Below are 25,069 nucleotides of genomic sequence, written 5' to 3' on the forward strand. Positions count from 1 at the left end.
CCCGCAGGAACTCGCAGCCCTTTTCGGCGGATACGATATTTCTATCTCCGTGTCGGCCGGGAGCGGGCGGTGGTGGTACTGCGGTGTTGTTTCGGAAGGGCCTGGACCTGAAAATAAGGACAGTCTTCTTGGATCCGGAAGGTAAGTTGGTGGTCCTCGACGTGGACGGTAGTGACGGCGGTGCTTTCAGACTGCTGGCTGCCTACGCTCCGACAGGAGCAGGGCAGTCGGATTATTTCAAACGTCTGGAAGTTTTCCTGGGAACGTCACGCACTCTAGTACTAGTTGGGGATTGGAACGCTGTCTTAGACGAACGTTTCGATCGGGTGGGCAGGGGAGCGTCTGATAGGAGAGGGGGAGGTGCAAGAGCCTCGCCAACCTACTCGGCCGCTTTCAGCTGTCCGACAGGTTTCGACTAGACAACCCGAATGTGCCAATGTGGACTTGGACAAACCGCATCGGGTCGTCTAGATCGTACTTAGATAGAGTGTTTTGTAGGCCAGCGGATAAGGACAGCGTAGGTGTCCACAATTCCACCTAGTCGAATATACGGACCACAAATTAGTGATCTGTACGGTCGACTTAGATAGGCTACATAGACAGGGACCCGGCTACTGGAAGCTGAACGCGTCGTTAACGGCGTGCAAAGCTTACAGAGACCGGATTAGTTTACTAGTTAAGCGCGGCGCTCACGGGGGCAATCATCAACAACAACTGGTGGTTTGCCCTCAAGAGAGCAATTAGAGTAGAGTCGATTAGGTATAGTAAGACTCTAGCTATTGAACGTAGGAAGAGAGAGCGGGATTTAGTTAAGAAACTAGACGAGGCTCTTGACACTGGCATCGCGACCGACGTGTTGGCGGCAAGGTTGGCCCTCGACCAACACTTCGACGCCAAACACGAAGGCTGCGTTGTCAGAGCTAAGGCACGTTCGCTAAGCGGGGAGGGGACTAGAGCCGCTCGATGGGCCCGCGTGGCGGAGGCGAAGCGAGGCAACAGAGCAACCATTCGGTCTTTGGTGGACCAGAACGGGCGCGAGGTTACCCAACCGAAGCAGATGTGTACGGTGCTTCAGCGGCACTTTGCTCAACTGTTTGGGACGAGCGGTGGAACGGACACCAACGGTACAGACTTCGGTGTGTACCTGGACGGACTGCCGCAACTCTCGGACAGCGAGGCAGAGTGCTGCGAAGGACCGATATCTGCCTGGGAAGTACAGGAAGCGATGAAGAGTTGCACGAGAGGTAGATCGCCGGGTTTGGATGGTCTGCCCTACGAGCTTTACTTTTCAATGCCAGACTTGTTTGCGGACCTGTTGGCAAACGTCTACTCTACTGCAACTGGCAGCAAAACGGGAATTCCTGCTTTTGTCTGTCGAGGGGTGGTGGCTTTGCTAAAGAAGGACCCAAACAAGGGGGACGTTATAGGGAATTTCCGGCCCATCACTCTGCTCAATGCAGAGTTGAAGATTTTGGCCAAGGTGCTAGCCAAGAGATTGGCGCTTGTCGTGGACAAGCTGGTCGGCGGGACGCAGACATGCGCCGTGCCGACCAGGTCGATACACGACAACCTCCATCTCATGCGCTACATCATAGAGAGGGTGGGTAACGACGCTGGCGCGGGTGGGGCTTTGATCAACTTGGATCAGAGTAAAGCCTTCGATAGGGTCGACCATCGGTACCTGGCAGCTGTCCTCAAGGCAGCCGGCTTCGGTCCAGTCTTCCGCGGGTGGATCGCTGCTTTATACAGCAACATCTGCTCGGTGATACGGGTGAACGGTCACCTTTCGGAACCGTTCGACATCTCGCGTTCGGTCCGCCAAGGATGCCCTCTCTCCTCCCTCTTGTACATTTTGACTCTCGAGCCATTACTGCGCAAGTTGGAGGCTTTGAGGGGCATCCCGCGCGATCTAGGAGGCGGAAACAGCGTGTCTGCTTATGCCGACGACGTCACCGTGGTGGTGTCGAGCCACAGGCACATTGGCCTGATTGGCGAGACGCTAAACCAGTACGAAGCGGTGACAGGGGCAAAGATTAACGCGGAAAAGTCTGTGGGCTTGCAACTGGGCACCTGGAGAGGCAAGCCCATGCCGTCCAACAGCGTCGTAGGGCGCTGGACAGACGGACCCGTTAAACTGCTCGGGGTCTGGTTCGGTCCGGACCTCCAGGTGGATAAGAACTGGGAAGAGGTGACGAGCAGGGTGGCACGTCTCACCCAGAAATGGGCCGAGAGGAAGCTGTCCCTGAAAGGTCGAGCGGAGGTGGCGAATGCGTACATCGCATCCGTCATCTATTACCGCTTGACCGTCGTCCCTTGTCCCGACCGCTGGTTGGCCAAGCTGGTACGCCTGCTCTTCGACTTTTTGTGGAAGGGTCAGGTGCCACTGGTCAGGCGATCCATCTGCTGTCAACGACCGCTGAACGGAGGCCTTGGAATGCCGTGGTTGCTGTTGCGCAGACATGCGCTCAGGCTGCGGCATCTCAAGCGCTTCCTAGACGGTGAACAGGTGTGGTCGTCTTTTGTCAGACGCGATTTTCCGCAGCTCGTCTCTTTGACGGAGCTGCAGACCTGGATCAAACGTAGACCGAGAAAGGGCGCTTGGCACCTCGAGTGCCGTCAAGCCCTCTCCGCCCTCCACCAGGCGGGCAATGCGGTCGGTTACAGCTCCACTCTAGCGTTCTATAGAGGGTTAGTGGAGGAAAAATGCGACGACGTTCTCGGGGAAACTCTAGGCGTTGAAGACGACGAACTGAGCGGTCTGTTCGGGAGGACTTTCGGGCCGGGGCCGATGGATAATTTCCAGAGGTCTCTCGCCTGGCAGTGCTACCGAGGGGCTCTGCCTGTTCGAGATAAACTCTACCGGCACGGAAGTGCCGTCAGCCGGGCCTGCCCGAGGTGTTGCCAGGACGACGAAACCGTTCTGCACGCACTCGTCCAGTGCCCGAGTATTGCTGAAATATGGGTTTATGTCGAACAGCTACTGTCACGTGTAGGACGGATCCGACTATCGGCCGAATCCATAGTGAAGATTGCCCCGCCGACCTCCTTTAACAAGGAGGGCGAGGCCGTTTTCTTGTGCCTTGTGGCTGTGGCGAAAGAAGTCGTGTGGTGGACTCGTTTGAAAGGGCTAAAGTCAGACACTTTCCTCTTTGGTCAAGGCCTCATCAACTTTTTCAAGTTTCACTTGAAAAGGAAGATGAGGTTAGAGAGGAAAGTGCTGTCCGATAGCAAGTTTTATGAAAGGTGGGTGAATTGTGCGAGACTGGCCTGTATAAATGGACCAGTTCTCAGGTTTCGCCTGTGATTTCAAAGAAAAAGGTAATGTAAAAGGAGAAGAAAGGGGACTCTCTACACCCCCTTTTTTTGACCAGGCTCCCGTTGGCTTTTGTAGGGTTTTTTCCACCGGGAACATTTCGAGACGTCTCCCCCTTTTGGGAGTTTTTCATTGTTTTAATAATCATTGCTTTAAAATTTTTTACACGGATTTTTTAACAAACGGACAAAACCCTTTGTAACCTTTCGTCCTGTCTTGTCCCTTTATGTAATCATGCGTGTCAGCCCTTGTGGCCAATAAAAAAGAATTGATTATTATTATTATTATTCCTCCCGACGCCGATGGACGTACGTGAATCAGCTCTGTGAGTTTTGTGCCAATTTTATTGGAAATTTTTTAATAAGCTTGAATATTTTTTAATATTTTTGTAGCCAAACCGACCGGCTTCTTGCGGAGCTCGTCGGTTGGGCGAAATTTTGCCCCTTCGGGGTGAAATTGCTCTTTATTACATTGAAATTGACATTTTTTATGCACACACACATTTACAAAATGGCTTTAAAACGAGCTGCTGGCTCTTCCCTCCTTCTTGCAACACCCCTCCACAAGAACAAAAGGCAACGTCACGGGTTACGTACACCCCATTTCAAGCCGTAAAAGGCAACAAAGATCTCCTTCCGAACCGAGAGCACGCGCTCGTTCAAAGGAGAATGCAAGCCAGGACGTCGCGTTCGACGTCACTCTTGATTTCCCTCCTCTGCCTTCAACAAGTGATGCTGTACCGAAGAGGGAGGAAAAGAAACTTATAACAGACCAAAATACAGACGACCAACAAAAAATGTTAAAACTCTAACGATTTTGCTTCTGCTGCGAAGCAAATTTCGGAGATGTAGATATAACGATGGAGGACATAAAGATGGCACAAGATTTGTTGAGAAAGGAGGGAAACAGTGTTTTCCTCAACACACCTCAACAACTCACACAGAGCAAACAAAGAACAATCTTTTATAAAGTCTTCGAAAGAAAACTAAAAGATTGTTTAACAACGCCACACACAACAGTTAGAGATGGCTCTGAAGCCCATTTGGGGCCAGAAGAGCTATGTGACAAGAGGGAAGCGATTTGGAACCGTGGAGGTTCGCTTCCCAACAGAGGAGCTTGCAAGGGCGAACGCCATTTCGCCCTTGCAAAATGAACATTTGTTCCTCGTCCCGACGTACCTCGGGCGTAGGTACAAAAAAATACTATAAACATACCCCCCCGAACAGAAAATCTCATGGCTAGTGGCGGCTGTCCTCTATGGCATAGAGGACACTGCCACTATTCTGATGTTCGGAGGGTACGAGAAAAGAACTGGTCAGGCATGGGAATTCAACTGCTGGTACAGATCCAGCAGGAAAACATCAATGCCATACCTGACTTTGTCATCTTGCTGGATGGGACAAGGCTAAATGTTTTGTAGAGGGGCGAAAGCCAAATGTTTCCTCTGCAGTAGCGAAAGCCACCTAAAAAGGGACTGCCCCATTCAAAAAAAGAGAATGGAAGATATAGCAGAGGCAGCAGCAACAACAACAACAACAACAAACAACAACACAAGCAACAACAGAAACAACAAAAACAGCAAGAAACACCAAAGGACCACACCACCAACACCATCACCAACACCAGCACCAAGACGAGCAACACCACCTCCAACAACAACAACCACCACCAACCAACACCGACAACCACCACCAAACAACACCGACACCAGTACCTCGAAGGTCGACAGCAGCGACATCAACAGTAACAGGAGCAGCGGCACCACCGATACCGGTGGAACCAGAAACTTTTCGTCCTGCTACTGAAGCAGACCCCTCAACCATTCCTTTGCCGGATGAGAGATCTCGGATTGTGCGAGCTCCGATTCCAACAAAGGAGAATGGAACATAGTACCTCCCTCCAAAAAGAAAAGGAGGAAAAAACAAAAAGATTTACAGGGGAAGCACGAACAAACAGTACTTCCCAACATCAACAACAACATCAACAACAACACACACTCACAACACAAACAACAACAACAACACTTTCGACACCACTACTGCTGCACTACCACAGACACAAACAAACACAGACACAATTACAGACACGATTACAGCAGTGAATACAAGAAACCAGAACTGGTTGAGTATTTGAAAAACAAACAAGCACAAACATTACAGATTTCATATACCTACACACAACACACCACCAGCACACATTCTCACAATTAAAATAAACAAAACAGTTTACAACGAAATAAAACAAATATTCCCTAACGATGTGGGATCGTTAGGGAAAAGTTTCTCTCAGAAACTTTACAAAAATATTATTAAAGCACCCGTGCAAAAGCACAAGGGAGCCACCCCCACCACCAACAACAGTAAGTAGAGCCTTTTTTCTCCTTTTTTTTTTCCCTAACTTTTGAAACATGGCAAATCTTAGAATCGGTTGCTTGAATGTGAGAGGCCTCGGGTCACCTTGGAAACAGGGTCACCTGTTAAACGACCTGAGGTTTCATGATGTGGATGTAGCAGCCATCAGTGAAACCAGGCTCTCCGACCCGCAGGAACTCGCAGCCCTTTTCGGCGGATACGAGATATTTCTATCTCCGTGTCGGCCGGGAGCGGGCGGTGGTGGTACTGCGGTGTTGTTTCGGAAGGGCCTGGACCTGAAAATAAGGACAGTCTTCTTGGATCCGGAAGGTAAGTTGGTGGTCCTCGACGGGACGGTAGTGACGGCGGTGCTTTCAGACTGCTGGCTGCCTACGCTCCGACAGGAGCAGGGCAGTCGGATTATTTCAAACGTCTGGAAGTTTTCCTGGGAACGTCACGCACTCTAGTACTAGTTGGGGATTGGAACGCTGTCTTAGACGAACGTTTCGATCGGGTGGGCAGGGGAGCGTCTGATAGGAGAGGGGGAGGGTGCAAGAGCCTCGCCAACCTACTCGGCCGCTTTCAGCTGTCCGACAGGTTTCGACTAGACAACCCGAATGTGCCAATGTGGACTTGGACAAACCGCATCGGGTCGTCTAGATCGTACTTAGATAGAGTGTTTTGTAGGCCAGCGGATAAGGACAGCGTAGGGTGTCCACAATTCCACCTAGTCGAATATACGGACCACAAATTAGTGATCTGTACGGTCGACTTAGATAGGCTACATAGACAGGGACCGGCTACTGGAAGCTGAACGCGTCGTTAACGGCGTGCAAAGCTTACAGAGACCGGATTAGTTTACTAGTTAAGCGGGCGCTCACGGGGGCAATCATCAACAACAACTGGTGGTTTGCCCTCAAGAGAGCAATTAGAGTAGAGTCGATTAGGTATAGTAAGACTCTAGCTATTGAACGTAGGAAGAGAGAGCGGGATTTAGTTAAGAAACTAGACGAGGCTCTTGACACTGGCATCGCGACCGACGTGTTGGCGGCAAGGTTGGCCCTCGACCAACACTTCGACGCCAAACACGAAGGCTGCGTTGTCAGAGCTAAGGCACGTTCGCTAAGCGGGGAGGGGACTAGAGCCGCTCGATGGGCCCGCGTGGCGGAGGCGAAGCGAGGCAACAGAGCAACCATTCGGTCTTTGGTGGACCAGAACGGGCGCGAGGTTACCCAACCGAAGCAGATGTGTACGGTGCTTCAGCGGCACTTTGCTCAACTGTTTGGGACGAGCGGTGGAACGGACACCAACGGTACAGACTTCGGTGTGTACCTGGACGGACTGCCGCAACTCTCGACAGCGAGGCAGAGTGCTGCGAAGGACCGATATCTGCCTGGGAAGTACAGGAAGCGATGAAGAGTTGCACGAGAGGTAGATCGCCGGGTTTGGATGGTCTGCCCTACGAGCTTTACTTTTCAATGCCAGACTTGTTTGCGGACCTGTTGGCAAACGTCTACTGCAACTGGCAGCAAAACGGGAGAATTCCTGCTTTTGTCTGTCGAGGGGTGGTGGCTTTGCTAAAGAAGGACCCAAACAAGGGGGACGTTATAGGGAATTTCCGGCCCATCACTCTGCTCAATGCAGAGTTGAAGATTTTGGCCAAGGTGCTAGCCAAGAGATTGGCGCTTGTCGTGGACAAGCTGGTCGGCGGGACGCAGACATGCGCCGTGCCGACCAGGTCGATACACGACAACCTCCATCTCATGCGCTACATCATAGAGGGGTGGGTAACGACGCTGGCGCGGGTGGGGCTTTGATCAACTTGGATCAGAGTAAAGCCTTCGATAGGGTCGACCATCGGTACCTGGCAGCTGTCCTCAAGGCAGCCGGCTTCGGTCCAGTCTTCCGCGGGTGGATCGCTGCTTTATACAGCAACATCTGCTCGGTGATACGGGTGAACGGTCACCTTTCGGAACCGTTCGACATCTCGCGTTCGGTCCGCCAAGGATGCCCTCTCTCCTCCCTCTTGTACATTTTGACTCTCGAGCCATTACTGCGCAAGTTGGAGGCTTTGAGGGGCATCCCGCGCGATCTAGGAGGCGGAAACAGCGTGTCTGCTTATGCCGACGACGTCACCGTGGTGGTGTCGAGCCACAGGCACATTGGCCTGATTGGCGAGACGCTAAACCAGTACGAAGCGGTGACAGGGGCAAAGATTAACGCGGAAAAGTCTGTGGGCTTGCAACTGGGCACCTGGAGAGGCAAGCCCATGCCGTCCAACAGCGTCGTAGGGCGCTGGACAGACGGACCCGTTAAACTGCTCGGGGTCTGGTTCGGTCCGGACCTCCAGGTGGATAAGAACTGGGAAGAGGTGACGAGCAGGGTGGCACGTCTCACCCAGAAATGGGCCGAGAGGAAGCTGTCCCTGAAAGGTCGAGCGGAGGTGGCGAATGCGTACATCGCATCCGTCATCTATTACCGCTTGACCGTCGTCCCTTGTCCCGACCGCTGGTTGGCCAAGCTGGTACGCCTGCTCTTCGACTTTTTGTGGAAGGGTCAGGTGCCACTGGTCAGGCGATCCATCTGCTGTCAACGACCGCTGAACGGAGGCCTTGGAATGCCGTGGTTGCTGTTGCGCAGACATGCGCTCAGGCTGCGGCATCTCAAGCGCTTCCTAGACGGTGAACAGGTGTGGTCGTCTTTTGTCAGACGCGATTTTCCGCAGCTCGTCTCTTTGACGGAGCTGCAGACCTGGATCAAACGTAGACCGAGAAAGGGCGCTTGGCACCTCGAGTGCCGTCAAGCCCTCTCCGCCCTCCGCCAGGCGGGCAATGCGGTCGGTTACAGCTCCACTCTAGCGTTCTATAGAGGGTTAGTGGAGGAAAAATGCGACGACGTTCTCGGGGAAACTCTAGGCGTTGAAGACGACGAACTGAGCGGTCTGTTCGGGAGGACTTTCGGGCCGGGGCCGATGGATAATTTCCAGAGGTCTCTCGCCTGGCAGTGCTACCGAGGGGCTCTGCCTGTTCGAGATAAACTCTACCGGCACGGAAGTGCCGTCAGCCGGGCCTGCCCGAGGTGTTGCCAGGACGACGAAACCGTTCTGCACGCACTCGTCCAGTGCCCGAGTATTGCTGAAATATGGGTTTATGTCGAACAGCTACTGTCACGTGTAGGACGGATCCGACTATCGGCCGAATCCATAGTGAAGATTGCCCCGCCGACCTCCTTTAACAAGGAGGGCGAGGCCGTTTTCTTGTGCCTTGTGGCTGTGGCGAAAGAAGTCGTGTGGTGGACTCGTTTGAAAGGGCTAAAGTCAGACACTTTCCTCTTTGGTCAAGGCCTCATCAACTTTTTCAAGTTTCACTTGAAAAGGAAGATGAGGTTAGAGAGGAAAGTGCTGTCCGATAGCAAGTTTTATGAAAGGTGGGTGAATTGTGCGAGACTGGCCTGTATAAATGGACCAGTTCTCAGGTTTCGCCTGTGATTTCAAAGAAAAAGGTAATGTAAAAGGAGAAGAAAGGGGACTCTCTACCCCCCTTTTTTTGACCAGGCTCCCGTTGGCTTTTGTAGGGTTTTTTCCACCGGGAACATTTCGAGACGTCTCCCCATTTTGGGAGTTTTTCATTGTTGAATTTTATAAGTTGTTATAAAGATTTTTACTCGATGTTTTTAAAAAACGGCAAAACCCTTTGTAACCTTTCGTCCTGTCTTGTCCCTTTATGTAATCATGCGTGTTAGCCCTTGTGGCCAATAAAAAAGAATTGATTATTATTATTATTATTATTATTATTATTATTGCCTTTCCACAACTTCTAACGCTGGAGATGTATTACAGTATCAGCTGTTCACTACCAGTGAACTAAGATAACACCACTTATTTTTCGAGCACCTTCCGGAGTATTCGAGCGGTTCTAAGCAGTGCTGTTTTCTTCAGGTGCTCCACCCTTATTGCAGCTCCTATTTGTTCCACGTACCTCTTGAGATTTTTGCTCACTGTTCCCAGGGCTCCGAAAATTACTGATACTACTGCTATCTTTTTCATAGGGATGTTGAAGATAAGACAGACAGAGAAAAAAGATGGCCGTGGATGATTAAAGTGATTAAAGCCGGAAATGGAGGCTCTAATCTCTGCTGAATCATAAAATCCCATAGGAACTTGGCATTTCCATTTTGCTCACTGTTCCCGGGGCTCCGACAATTATTGGTACTACTGCTATCTTTTTCATCGACCACAACCGCTTAACTTCCCAAGTTAACCTGTCATACTCGACTTTCTTTCTTCCTTATCGCATATCTTGTTGTCAGCTGGACATGCTATATCTATGATACAGCATAGTTTGTTTTCTTTCTGAAGACTATGTCCGGCTTCCTATTCTCTAACTCATAGTCGCACTGAATCATAAAATCCCATAGGAACTTGGCATTTCCATTTTCGACGATGTCTTCAGGTTTGTGGTCGTACCAATTTTTTGCTCTGTCAAGTCCATACCTGTTGCAAAGTGTCCAATGAAAAAGCCTGGCTATATTGTCGTGACGTCTTTTATATTCCTTCTGGACTAGTGGAGTACATTGGCTGGTAATATGCCATCCGGTTTCACCGTTTGTCCACAGATTCTGCACCTATCACTTTCTGATGTGTTGACTATTCTGTATTTTATGTAGTTTGTTCTTAGTACTTACTATTATCAAGTTTGTTCTTGTCCGTTGGACACTTTGCAACAAGTATGGACTTGACAGAGCAATAAATTGGTACGACCACAAACCTGAAGACATCGTCGAAAATGGAAATGCCAAGATTCTATGGGATTTTATGATTCAGAGCGACTATGAGTTAGAGAATAGGAAGCCGGACATAGTCTTCAGAAAGAAAACAAACTATGCTGTATCATAGATATAGCATACCCAGCTGACAACAAGATATGCGATAAGGAAGAAAGAAAAGTCGAGAGATATGACAGGTTAACTTGGGAAGTTAAGCAGTGTGGTCGATGAAAAAGATAGCAATAGTACCAATAATTGTCGGAGCCCTGGGAACAGTGAGCAAAATGGAAATGCCAAGTTCCTATGGGATTTTATGATTCAGCAGAGATAAGAGCCTCCGTTTCTGGTTTTAAATCACTTTTAGTCATCCACGGCCATCTTTTTCTCTGTCTGTCTTATCTTCAACATCCCTATGAAATTGACCATTTATTCTTTTCTTTACCCACCTATTTTCAGTTTCATTCATTTTCAATTTCTTGTATATTGCTTTATCTTTGCAATCTGTCATCCTACACAAGCCTGACCTTCTTATTTCTAATAACAGTGATTCTGTGGCATTTTTTACATACCATGCTATGTTGTTTTCTTCTTTTCTAATGCTGTGTTCACTCACCCCGTCTTTTTCTTGGTACATACAGTCTGTCTGAGTCACTTTTTGGGTGGAATGACCCATATCTAGTTAGCAGCTTCCTTGTCTTTCTGTCTAAGCTGTTTAGTTGACTAATGTTCAAGAAAGTACCCCTGCTCAATATCTAAGGAGTGAAACCGCCCAGGTGTTGATAACTTCGATCTTATTCCGTCCATTTAATTTCGACTTAAGAGTCAGTCTCAGTCTGCGCAAGTACTCCACCTTAAATTTTTCTGTCATTGCTTTCTCCATCAATTTATCCATTTCCAAAATCACCAAGTACTTATAGCCCGTCTCTTCTAGCTGCTTCATAACCTCGCCCGATGGTATCGCTAGCCCGTCCACACATTTGATTTTGCCTCTCTTCAACACTAACACACCCCACTTTGTCAGTCAGAACACCATTCTGATATCAGCACTGAAGGTATCCGTATCAACGAGGGAACTGACTTGGGCTTCATCTTTACCATAAAGTTTGATGTCATCCATAAATAACAAATGGTTGACTTTTTGTTGGCGGCTTTTGAATACATACCCAGCTTTTGCTTTCCTCAGAATCAGTGTCAGTGGTATCGAGCACAGTACAAAGATCAGTGGGGATAGGCAGTCCCCTTGGAAGATACCCCTCCTAATTTCTACTGCCCTAAACTTCTTCCGTATGCTGTCAGGTCCGTACTCCAATTCGCGAGACTTTTTCCAATCAATCGCTCAACATTCGATGCAATACCAAATAGGTTCTTACACTTCATAATCCAAGAATGTGGGATCATATCGTACGCCTTACGATAGTCAATCCATGACATGGCTAAGTTACTTTTCCTCCTCTTGCAGTATCTAAGTACAGTTTTGTCTATCAGGAGTTGGTCCTTGATACCTCTGCACTTACGCTTGCAACCCTTCTGCTCATGTGGCAAATGTTCGTACATTGACTCTGCTATTTTTCCAGTCAATAACTTCCACATAAGTGGCAAACAGATTATCGGCCTGTAATTGTCTACCGTATTGCCTTTGTCGATGTTTTACAGGCACAGCAATGTCCTACCCAAATCTTTTGATCCAGTAGCCTTGAACTCCATCTGGTCCCGGGGCCTTCTAGTTGCTTATTTATTTATTTATTTATTTATTTTTCTTTTTTTGCTGATTTCCTTCACTTCCCTAACTGAAATGACTAGTTCTGCCTGTTTTAGACAGACTACTGTTTGTTCCAGTTCTTGCAACCATTCAGCTTCCTTCTTGTGCTCCTTGTCTTTGCTCCAGATATCACTCCAAAACCTTTGACTTTCAATCTTATCTGGTATCAACTTTTCATCTGTACACTCTCTATTTATTTCTTTATAGAATCTCTTCTGATCTACTCTGAATAACCTTTTAAGCACCCCTGTCTCTTTCCGGTCTAACACAGAGATTTCCTTCGTGAGGAAAGATAGTGCAAACAAGCTTTCCTAGATTTCCCTATCAAACGATACAGGTAAGGGAAGGATCGACGACTTGTCTCAAGACACCGAAGATCAAATTCTCGACCAAGTAAGAGATTCTCCTGTTTTTGCTATCCAAGTGTGACGAAACGACTGACATCGCTCAGTGTTTTCAGCTACTGCTATATGTTCGTTTTTGTGTCAGGCAACTGTATAAAAGAGGAAATATTGTTCTGTCAATTTATTGATAGCTGTACAACAGCAGCAGCTATTTTTCATGATGTATCAAACTACTTTCAGGAAAACCAACTTTCGTGGGTTTCGCTGGTAGGGGTTTGCACTGATGGAGCTCCAATCATGCTTAGTCTGCAGTCTGGATTCATTATTAGGGTGAGAGAAAAAGTCTATATAATGTAGGTATTCACTGCATACTTCATCGTGAAGCCTTAGCATCCGGAATCTTACCTACTGAAATGAGAAATGTCCTGAACGTGGCTATCAAGGTTGTCAACTTTGTTAAAGGTGGAACCTTAAACAGTCGTCTTTTCAAACTGTTGTGTAAGGAAATGGAATCTGAACATGAAGCATTGCTTTTTCATACGAACGTACGATGGCTATCAAAGGCAGATCTCCATGACGAGTTCCAGTCTGAAGGCCTTCAACTATTTCTAGCTTACCTGGTGGACATCTTTGAAGCGTTGAATGCTCTCGACCTACAAGGGAAAAACATCAACATTCTCACGCACCACAAAACCATCCGAACCTTCGTGGCCAAACTCGACTTCTGGAAATGTCGAATTCAGCAGGGAAATACAGCCAGTTTTAGTTACTTGGATTCTGCTATCATTCATGGTAACCTTGATTCTGAAAAACAAATAATCACTCCTCTCACTGACTTGAAAACAGAATTCATTAGATACTTCCCAGATATAGATAAAAAGCGTGAAGCTTGGAAATTCATCAGGAACCCATTTCAGTGTGAAGTGAAAGAGGAGTTTTCTTTATTGCTGATCATTAGCTTTCTGTTAACATCCACAACTGTACACTGTTTCTTTTCTCTATCCCAAATCACTATGTCAAGTATATTATGTTTACATTTTATTGTGCTTTTCACTGGGACATTCCACGAGTACTCTCTTTTAATTATGGCTTCTACCATATTGTGGGTTCTTATTTCTTTGGCGTTGGAGTTATTCTTCCGAAGGAGCTCATTATACAGTGTCCTATCTGCAACATCATGTCTCATTAATAGATAATACCGTGATGACATTTTCAGGCAACTGCTTATAATATGGGTGATATCTCCGATGTTAACTTCACAAAGTCTGCATCGGATGTTACATTTTGATGTTTTTTCTGCGTCTCTATCCCTTTTGTGCATCAAGTACTTGGTTGATATTTCCTATTCTTGAATAGCAAACACATACCCCTCAAAGTGGGAGTTAGAAATCCGTTAGCTGGTCCATGATAGACTTCTTTGATAATCAATGTTTCCATCGTCCCGGAGCTTTCTACTATTATATCCATGTATGGTTTTCTGCTGATATACGCTCATCCTTTCACCTGATGATACGTTGCAGTAGTCATGCGACTTCTTTGGACATGTATTTAAAGTTATTAGACAAAGAATGCTGCCCAAGGAGCTGCTTTCCAACCCTCATGATGTTATCAGCCTCATGTATGCAAACTTAGTCAAGGGATGCACTTCGACACCTGGTGATTAAAATACGTCGCCAATGGGATGTAATACGACATTCAAAGGCAGTCTGAATCGATGCTAAGCCTCTGTCGCCTTGTTTTCGTTTTAGGTAGAGGTGGTCTACGTCACTATCGATGTGGAAATTATGTGTGCTGGTTAGTATCTTCAGGGTTTTCACATCAATGATTCGGATCTTATCAAGCGCCCAATTAAGTAACTCAAATGTTAATATGAGTACTGGCACTTCAAACACATTGTGAGCATGTGTGTATATATGTGTGAGGAGACTGACAGAATTTACTATTATGATAACTTATAAAATAAAAACAATTTATTTGTAATTTATACCTAATATTCATAATTGAATTTAACAATCGCTGTAAAAGAGTCCATTTCATAATAATAAATGTATTCAGTATACAATATCAATCTTACCGTTAGACTGGTGTGATTTCTGTTCCGCTAAATCCATGTCTTTTATCATATGACTGGAAAGATCTCGTGCAATAGGATTTGCAGGGACACCGTGTGGTGCTAAATGTGACGCTTCCTCAAGAATCCTGTGTGCCTCAGTAGTTTGAGGTAAAACGATCTCTGCTCCAACAAAAAATCGGTTAATCAAGAAAAACCCAACCAGTACAAATATGCAAGTAATTCCATAGGCACGGAAAGTTACTTCACTCCCTACAATGGAAAATCAGTATTAGTAATTAAGTTACAAATTTAGACAATGTGGATTTTTTTAAGAAAAACAACGTAATAATTACCGTTAATTTTATTTAAGAGAAATACAATATACTGAAGAAAGGTTCTTAAAGAGATACAATTTTAATTTAACTTTCGGTGACTCATATTGTCTGTTCGCAAAAGAATTTTTTTATCTTTAAGACAGATCAAGAATATCCAAGATATCCTCAGCTCTCAACTGATCGTGGCTTCAACAGTTCTCCGTTAAAGCAAACCCATGTTTTTATGTTACCTTAAGAGGTTCGACTGTCATTTATATACTTTTCAGGGCATTACAACTTCAAGATTATCTTCAAGAGTGCCTCCCTGTTAACCGTGTCGATTGCCTTTGCGAAATCTATGATAGTTGACCAGAGAAGAAATATGGATATCAATGGCTTATCTTTCTTCCCCCACCCCATCTCCGACGGCGAATACTCCGAGTATCTTGGAAATGATGAGCATGCCGTGACAAAGAAATAAGTTAGTTGATTTCGGAAGCTACAAAATTCACAGCCGTTCGCAATCACTTGACCATATCCAAGAACGTATGTGTAGCGTCAGTGCTAGACCAACATTGGAATAATAGACAGGACACTTTAAAAGATCTTCAAGGGAGATCATGCCTCTCACTGGTAGCTTCCACATCAGCAGTGATACTAACAGGATCTATGTAGGGACGGAAACCGAGGTATAAGATTAGTTCTAACAACTTTTGAGCTTTGCCTTGTCACACAGACAATTGTTGAACACTAAATAAGAAATGAGTATACTACATATGCACTCTGCAATGAAAAATGATATGTTGAGTGTAGGTGAAGAACTTTTCAATAGTTATTCTGAGTGTACAATTGCTCTATAATACCTAAAGGATTAACATAATACCTGAAGGATAACATTAACCCGCTCACATATCTACAAATCCCTGGAGTTGTTTGACACTTGACAAGAACGCTTTGTAACTCGTCTGAATTCAGTAAATTTACTCTAAAGAAAAATATACACAGAAATGTGTGTGTGTGTGTGTGTGTGTGTGTGTGTGTGTGTGTGTGGTGTGTGTGTGTGTGTGTGTGTGTGTGACACTAACTAAGCTACATATTTACATACACCGGGAACTCAAAATATCTTGTCGATTTGTTAGCAACTGGCTTGAACTCCTTTAAGAAGAACTTAAATGAAACTCGAAGAAAATATGTGTGCATGTGTGTTAGGTTAGAAAGAAAGTCCAGTTACATTTTTGACTCAAGAAAGTCCTGTTGTATTTTACTTACAGTAGTTTTTATATTCCAGTGTTGTTGGGGTTTTTTTCCTTTTTTGCAGACTACTTATATACCGTAGTTGTTAAATTCTTATCGATTTAACCCTTTTAAAATAAGCTTAGATCAGACTCTTATAAGCCATCACATGTTCAATGAATTCTTAAAAAGTATTTGTTCTGCCTACGGAACTGAAATTTTAAGGATCCGGACATTCCAACGATGGTATGACCAGTTTCTCTCAGGAAGTTTTCCTCTCACAGATTTTGTCAATATTGAGCTTCCTAACACTGTAGTTGAGGAAAATTTCTAACAAACTGCATGAGAGATAGCAGAACAGTTCAATTCAAGTCACTTTGAACATAAAACACTTTCGTGAAATACAGGGTGTCCCAAAAGTCACTGCCGGATTTCAATTTTTTAATAATTTCCTTAACTTTACAAATAAATGCATGAAATTTTGATATAATATAAAGGACATAATGAAAATTAATATGCACAAGTTAAATTTTGCAACACCACTACATCACCTGGGGTCTGAAACTCTTGAGGGTGTTATGGTGCAAGGTTTGAAAAGAGCACGGGCGTGCGCATCCGAAAATGACAGCCATTTAAGCGATGTCATTTTTCATATGTGATGTAGTGATGTTGCAAAATTTGACTTGTGCATATTAATTTCCATTATGTCCTTTATGTTGTATAAAAATTTCATGCATTTATTTGTAAAGTTAAGGAAGTTATTAAAACTTGAAACCCATCAGTGACTTTTGAGACACCCTGTATATCTAAACTAATCAAGAATTTTCTCATAAACTGATAGTCTTTAAGCTTAATCAAAGAGTTCCCTTCTGTTCATCACTAAAGAGTGAATTTGCTAGCGAGCTTTTACTGAGTAGAACCTTCACAAGTGATGAAAAGTGTAGTCATATCTGTAATTATATCTGTAATCATAACAAACGATATAATCTCTGTAATCATATCCAACGAATGTTTGGGACCAGTGAAAAAGGAGAGTCCATCTGCAAACTAGGACTACACCTAAAAAAGTTATGCTTTTGGTGAGATATGAAGGGTATTATGAAATTTTAAACCAAAATGAAACAATTAATTCAGAGAATTATGTTGAGAGTTTCTTTGATTCGAAACCTAAAGAATTTTACGTCCGATGGCTCAACAATTTGGCAAATAGATGAAATTGGGTTGTCAATAATAAGGGATATATTACCTTGATTAAATATACCAGTTAAGATCAAACAAGCATTTGCTTCTTTCCAAACCTAACCTAATATATATATATATATATATATATATATATATATATATATATATATATATATATATATATATATATATATATATATATATATATTATATATATATATATATATGACCGAGAGATATTACTCGGTGTTTACTCATGCCAACAACGCAACTAACCTGAATTTACAGGCTAAGAAAATTATGGAGAAATGTAGATTAGAGGAAATAATTGAACCATACCTGCCTAGAGCCCACAGAATTAGCCTCACTCACATACTCATTTATTTTTACTTGTTTTAATTTAATTTAATTCAATTTAATCTAGTTTGTTTGTTATTTTGCTCTTCTACTTGCCCATAGTGGTCACGGTTTTTTATTCATCAATTTATTTATTTACTTATTTATTTATCTGATTTGCTTTTGTGTTATCTGTTAACCATCAATGAAACGGAACCGCCTTAATAATAATAATAATAATAATAATAATAATAATAATAATAATAATAATAATAATAATAATAATAATAATAATAGTAGTAGTAGTAGTAGTAATAGTAATAATAATAATAATAATAATAATAATAATAATAATAATAATAATAATACTCAGTCACAAAACAGGCAAAGGAATATCTAAGTGAATTCCGAATACAACCAATTTCGAAATTAGAGATAGATATACAAGAAACAAGCACAGAAAAAGCTAGGCCATGAAAACCCGTGCCAAAACTGCGGCCTTAGATATTCTGAATAATAAATGGCAAGAAAAACCTCTCTATGGCAAATACCCAAAGAGAGCGAATAATGCAGATATCGACAAAGCCCTGACCCATCAATGGCTAATGGCCTCTGGCTTAAAATCTGAAACAGAGGGGTTTATCATAGCAGCTCAAGATCAATGCCTACCAACAAGAAACTACCAGGCCAACATATTAAAGAACGGCAGTAGCCCAACATGTCGTGTATGCCGACAACAAAATGAAACCATTGACCATGTTGTCTCCAAATGCAGTCTTCTAGCGCCTACAGAGTACCTCAGTAGGCATGATAGAGCTGCACAATATATTCACTGGGTAATTTGCAAAAACCTGGATTTGCTCCATGAAAAAAACTGGTGGGAACACAATTCACCTCCTGTGCTTGAAAATGACCACATCTCACTCCTCTGGAACTTCACCATTCAAACTGACAGGAAGATAGATGCAAATAGGCCAGACATTATATTGAAAGACTTCAGACAAAGAACATGCCTCCTCATTGATATGACTGTCCCAATCGATATAAACGTATCTGTCAAGACCTACCAAAAACTGAGCAAATATAAAGATCTTGAAATAGAAATCAGCAAAATGTGGAAGCTGAAGACTAAAACAATACCTGTTGTCATAGGTGCCCTGGGAATGATAGCGAAAGGGACTGATTGCTACCTAACTCAGATACCAGGAGACCCCAAAATGGCAGAAAATCAAAAGATAGTGCTCATGGGAACTGCTCATATCCTACGCAAAATACTCTCTATGTAATCCCAAGGTTTAAAACAAACTTTTTTTTTATTTGTTTATTTTTATTATTTTATTTTTTTTATGTATTAGACATTCACTAGTACAACACCAAAAGAAAAGAAAGAAAAAAAACAAAAAAAAACAACTATATGGCACAGAACTTCCAACCTGTTGTCTCTTGAGACCTCTGGGTGAGACTTGGAGCCAACTTGTACAGACATAAAGCAAAAGTCAAACATAGAATAATAATAATAATAAATGCTCTGATGCTATACCAGGCAGTGGCTCTCATGGCTTCTGATCTTAACTGATTGGCAGTGTTATCATGTTCATTGTTTTGTCTTGGTATAAAAGATGGGCTACAGCAAATATTCTGCTCAATACCACAGATTTGCTTGTCAGTTGTTTGACCTTAACAAGTTGAGCATGTCCCTTAGTGGCTGACGATATGTGCACCTCTGATCACGAGCGGAAGTAGTGGGGGAGCATCATAGCCGTGTGTTGAGAGGGATTCTTTGGGGTTTGAATAATTCACCTCTGGAAACATGGGTGGTTCTTTCAACATCCTTAAACAACCCTTATTCAGGGACCTTTTGAGCAGGATGGGCTACTCAACCTGAAGAAAATTCTAACTGGGCCCCACCTGCAAGGTCATGTGCTGTTTATCTTGATATGAGATCACCATGTCGCGCACATATGGTTGTGATGCATGTGCCTGGTGTACCCTTATCAGACGGGTAGTCATGATGGGTATATTGGGCTTCGTATATTTTACCCCAGTGTCACTTTTCTCAATTGGCATGAACTGCTAAAAACAATAAAGTTTGCTTATTGATCGACATGAGCATCCCCTGTGATCATAATATCTCGGAGAAAGAGTTTGACAAGCTCAGAAAATATAAAGACCTGCTCATTGAAATTGAGAAAATGTGGCATCTCAAGGCGGTTACAATACCAGTGATCGTAGGAGCACTAGGAATGATCAAGAAGGGAACCGAAAATTATATGAGAATGATCCCTGGCTTACTATCCCTGCAAGAAGTGCAAAATATTGTCTTAACTGGTACATCACACGTATTGAGAAGAGCATTGTCGCTGTGAGAGCTGTTACTGCCCATGTATTTTAATTTAACCTTAAAAAATATTGAGTTTGGTTTAATGGCCTACCAATGTATACTATGAGTTTCTTTGCCCTAGGAGTCGGGAAGACGCTCGGCAAGAAATGGAAGTAAATTTGAAAGAAGAAAAAAAATAATTAATTAATAATAATAATAATAATAATAATAATGATAATAATAATAATAATAATAATAATAATAGTAGTAGTAGTAGTAGTAGTAGTAGTAGTAGTAGTAGTAGTAGTAATAGTAATAGTAGTAGTAGTAGTAGTAGTAATAGTAGTAGTAAGAAGAAGAAGAAGAAGAAGAAGAAGAAGAAGAAGAAGAAGAAGAAGAAGAAGAAGAAGAAGAAGAAGAAGAAGAAGAAGAAGAACAGGGTATGGGTATAAAATTGCCAATAAAGAAATAAGCCATCTATTTTATATGGATGACTTAAAACTCTATGGTAAAGACAATAATGAACTTGAAGGCCTATTGCGCATTGTGAAAGCATTCAGCGATGACATCGGGATGGAGTTTGGACTTGAGAAGAGTGCCAAGGCCACTTTCCAGAAAGGGAAAGTGAAGACCACAAATTCAGTCGTGTTAGATGTTGACACAGTCATAAGAGAGCTTGAGCAAGAACAAACATACAAATATTTAGGGATAAATGAAGGTTCTGGTATTCAGCATGCAAGCATGAAAGAGAAGATCAGGAAGGAATGTTATAGGAGAGTTCGTGCAGTCCTGAAATCTGAACAAAATGCACGTAACAAGGTGTTAGCTATAAATTCCTTAACAGTTCCAGTTGTTACTTATAGCTACAATGTGTTGAACTGGAATATGAGTGAAGTAAAGAATATAGATAGGAAAATACGCAAGCTGCTGAGTTGTAATAGGATGCACCACCCAAAGGCAGACGTAGATCGCCTTTACCTTCCCAGAGCCCAAGCAGGTCGAGGCCTGATCCAATTTGAACTAGCTTACAAAACAACCACAATTGGACTGGCCAAATATCTCGAAATAACGAATGACTGGATGCTAAAGCTCGTGGAAAATCACGAGAGACGAAAGAAGCTTCACTCTATCATAAAGGAAAGCAAAAAATTTGCTATTGATCTTGTGCAGGATACCCAAACTGAACAACCCGAGGGAAGTACGGCAACTATTGTTGCAAAGAAGGTGAAAATAATGGCAACGAAAAAAGCGCACGAGCAATTGGCTGATAGGTGGGAGGAGAAACCTCTGCACGGCAAATATGTGGCCCGCAGCAAACAAGCTGATGTTGACTAGAAGCAAACCCATCAGTGGCTACGGAGCTCAGGGCTAAAAGCAGAGAGCGAAGGTTTCATCCTGGCTGCTCAAGATCAAAGCCTATTAACCCGGAACTACCAGGCCAATGTGATGAAAAATGGAGCAGACCCAAAATGCCGATTCTGCAACGACATGATTGAAACAGTGGACCACCTAATCTCTGGATGTAAAGTCTTAGCTCCAGTGGAGTATAAATTAAGACATGACAGAGTTGGCCAATATCTACACTGGCTAATAAGTCGGCATTACAATATCAAAACTGCCGACAAGTGGTATAATCACCACCCTGAAGCTGTAACTGAAGGAGAAAATGTAACGATTCTGTGGGACTTTCCAGTACATACAGACCGAACCATCAAGGCCAGTAAACCAGATATTGTTGTGAAAGACCAAAACAATAAAGTTTGCTTGTTTATCGACATGAGCATCGCCTGTGATCATAATATCTCAGCGAAAGAGTTTGACAAGCTCAGAAAATATAAAGACCTACTCATTGAAATTGAGAAAATGTGGCATCTCAAGGCGGTTACAATACCAGTGATCGTAGGAGCACTAGGAATGATCAAGAAGGGAACCGAAAATTATATGAGAATGATCCCTGGCTTGCCATCCCTGCAAGAAGTGCAAAAGATTGTCTTAACAGGTACATCACACGTATTGAGAAGAGCATTGTCGATGTGAGAACTGTTGCTGCTCATGTATTTTAATTTAACTTAAAAAAATTTTTTTTTTAAATGAACGAACTATTGAGTTTGGTTTAATGGCCTACTAATGTATACTATGAGTTTCTTTGCCCTAGGAGTCGGGAAGACACTCGACAAGAAATGGAAGCAAATTTGAAAGAAGAAAAAAAAAGTAATAATAATAATAAAATAACAACAACAACAACAACAACAATAACAATAACAATAATAATAATAATAATAATAATAATAATAATAATAATAATAATAATAATAATAATGAATTCCCCTGTCGAAGACGACGTATGAGTGTTCAGCTTTATGCCGAACGCATAAATGCAAGTGTTGTACATTAACTCATTCTCTCCATCAAATCTTCATGAAACAGGTATACGGTGTACCATGTGCCAGGTGTCGGATCGCAGAGTAACGTAAGATGGTGCGTTTTGCTCAAGAACACACCGCACCAACCGGTCCAGGAATTGAAACCATGACCTCACGATCGTGAGTGCAGCACCCTAACCACTGGGACAAGGGTACTCATATATTTCTAAACAAAAATTTAATCGCAGCAAGCACATAGTACACATCCATAAGCGCCTGCGCGTTCACACACCGCTTGCGCGCGCGGATGTTTACAAAATATACTTTTTCATTAATACTCGCACAATATTCCAAACTCACGTACACATCTATACATAGGCACACAGACACACACAGATACACACACACACAAACATATACACACTCACACAAAAACACATGCACACATATTCATTCACCCTGTATACACAGACACAGTTTTGTAAATGAAAATTTACAACCCTTCTGATGTGATACAAACCTTGTATCTATTAAGTGAAAATATACTTACCGATATAATTCACTAATATTCCACCGAAGACAGCTCCACAACCTCGACCCAGACCATGATGGAGTCCCTGAAGTATACCTTGCGCTGACGACCGTAGGTTAGTTGGTATTGCTTGTGTAATATAGGAACAACAAGCCGCCCAAACTGCAGCATGCGTGAGTCCTTGATTTGACGAAATGTTAGAAAAAAAGATCAGAATAAATAAATGTAAATAGATTATATTCTTTCCAGATCGTTGTTATCGTCGTTAATTCTCCGATTTCTTTGACACGTGTCTAAATGACCGCGACAGATTGAATAGACTCCAGTTTATAATGGTACATATTTCATCGTCTCTTGAGAGAATAAAAAGAAACCAAAATGTTAAGTCTACTTGAATATTAATTTAGAAAAAGCTCATTATTAGTCTCTTGCATCTTTCAGTATATGGCTCTTCTCTATAGTCATGAATATCGATTTCTTACATAAAAACAATATCAATCTGTGTATCAAATCAAGATTACAGCTATTTGTTTTACTGGGGTATGAGATTTAAATTTGGTATCCTGAGATTACAACTCAATATTGTGATAGTTAAGTTAGTGTCATCATATTTAACGCAGTGAATATCAAATATTTTATTAGAAATACTTATGAGTGGAAAAACAACGTAATAACTGATTATTTAAAAGACCATCTAAGAAAAGCATTGACTTCTCCATACTAACTGAGGTAGTGATGGGGCAATCACTAAGTAGATGCACAAAATTCTACACGAGTGGACGTGGTAATTTAGAATTTTTTTTTTTTAATTATTGATGCTCATTGCATTAAATTATTAACAACTTAACTACCATTTTTTATGCAGAAGGTATCTCTCAGTAATTAACCTCAATAAATTGATGTTGGGTTTTGTTTGTTTTAATATCGTAAAGCTTACAGTCTAATGCTTTGCTGCTTCAGCCAGCTTTACTATTTCAAATGTAAATTTTTGGAAAGTAAAATTTGAAATGATTGAGTAAAGCGGTTGAATTAACATAAGTGTATTACTTGTACTTAGTTTTCGAACCAAAACGATGAAAGAAACTTTTAAATAATATGCTTAAGAAAGAAAAGTTGGTACTTGCGGGCTCGTTAGCTACAAAATGAATTTTAATATAAGGAAAAAATGTATTTATGAATGAAAATTTTCCCGATAGAGTGAATTTTACTGTCAAAGGTTTATTAATTATATAAAATGCATAATTAGGAAAATAATGATTTCTTTTATTGCCTTTTTAACACTTCAATATAATTTTTAAACATTATTTATTATAATGGACTATGCAAGTTATATTGACTAACGTAACGTGGAAATTCCACTTCGTAACTGTTTTTATCTCTACTTTGATGGATCATGACAATATTATTTCATTATGTTAAAGATCTAGATTGTTTTTCATGAGTTTATTGAAAAGGTAACCAAACTCGAACGACATTACATGTACAATAATACTGTAGGTGTTTTAGTTATTACTACAAAAGCGGTGGACTGGTAAAATCATTAGGGTCTCAAAAGAAAATACATTACCGTATTTTCTTTTCTTATGTTCTAGCCTCAAACTCCGCTGAGGTTAATTGACTCACCGTCTAACCCTAAAAATGTGTTGGCTTTGTAACACATTCTGAAATATTTACTAGTAGTATTAGCATTGTTGTAAAATGCTTTGCATTGTTTTATCCATCACTTTATTGAAATCCCGCTGAGGTCAGCTTTGTCTTTCATCCTTTCGGATGCTGGATCGAGTTAATCGACTAAACCCCTTCCCTAAATTTCTGACTGTCTTTATTTCACAAATCATTATTGGTGTTAATTTGTCACTGCTTCGAACACTATATATGAAAATAATGTAAAGTTTAAACCGAAAATTATAAATTAAGGAGAAAAAATTGTTTAGATCTGACCATTAGACTGATAAAAGTCGGAGGTTCAGTGGTTTTGGATAATTTTCGTAGAGTTAAAAAGAGCATCCACAAAATAGGCCACTTTCAAGTCAGCTGACTAATCAGAGCTCCGCCAGTTCTATACTAACTATCCCTAGCAGAATATGGAATTCACTCCTGGCCAATCAGAAACCGTTAAGGCGTATTTCTTTACATTTCACATAACCAGGTTCCAAGTGGATCATTCGTAGCTGCGTCGCAGAAGCCCGCGAAAAGTACCTTTGC

General features: G+C 42.5%; 1 protein-coding gene across 1 annotated transcript in view; it reads right to left on the bottom strand.

The window, feature by feature from the left end:
* LOC115210712 (major facilitator superfamily domain-containing protein 6-like) overlaps positions 1-25,069 on the bottom strand; it is a 107,536-nt gene that overhangs the window by 29,100 nt on the left and 53,367 nt on the right. The window contains exons 3-4 of the mRNA XM_029779407.2: positions 22,883-23,044; positions 14,606-14,854 (exon numbers count right to left, since the gene is read on the bottom strand). Of these exons, the coding sequence (XP_029635267.1) occupies positions 14,606-14,854; positions 22,883-23,044 (411 nt within the window). The remainder of the gene's footprint in view (positions 1-14,605; positions 14,855-22,882; positions 23,045-25,069) is intronic.

The sequence above is a fragment of the Octopus sinensis genome, linkage group LG4 (genome assembly GCF_006345805.1).
Source record: "Octopus sinensis linkage group LG4, ASM634580v1, whole genome shotgun sequence".
Classification (NCBI taxonomy): domain Eukaryota; kingdom Metazoa; phylum Mollusca; class Cephalopoda; order Octopoda; family Octopodidae; genus Octopus; species Octopus sinensis.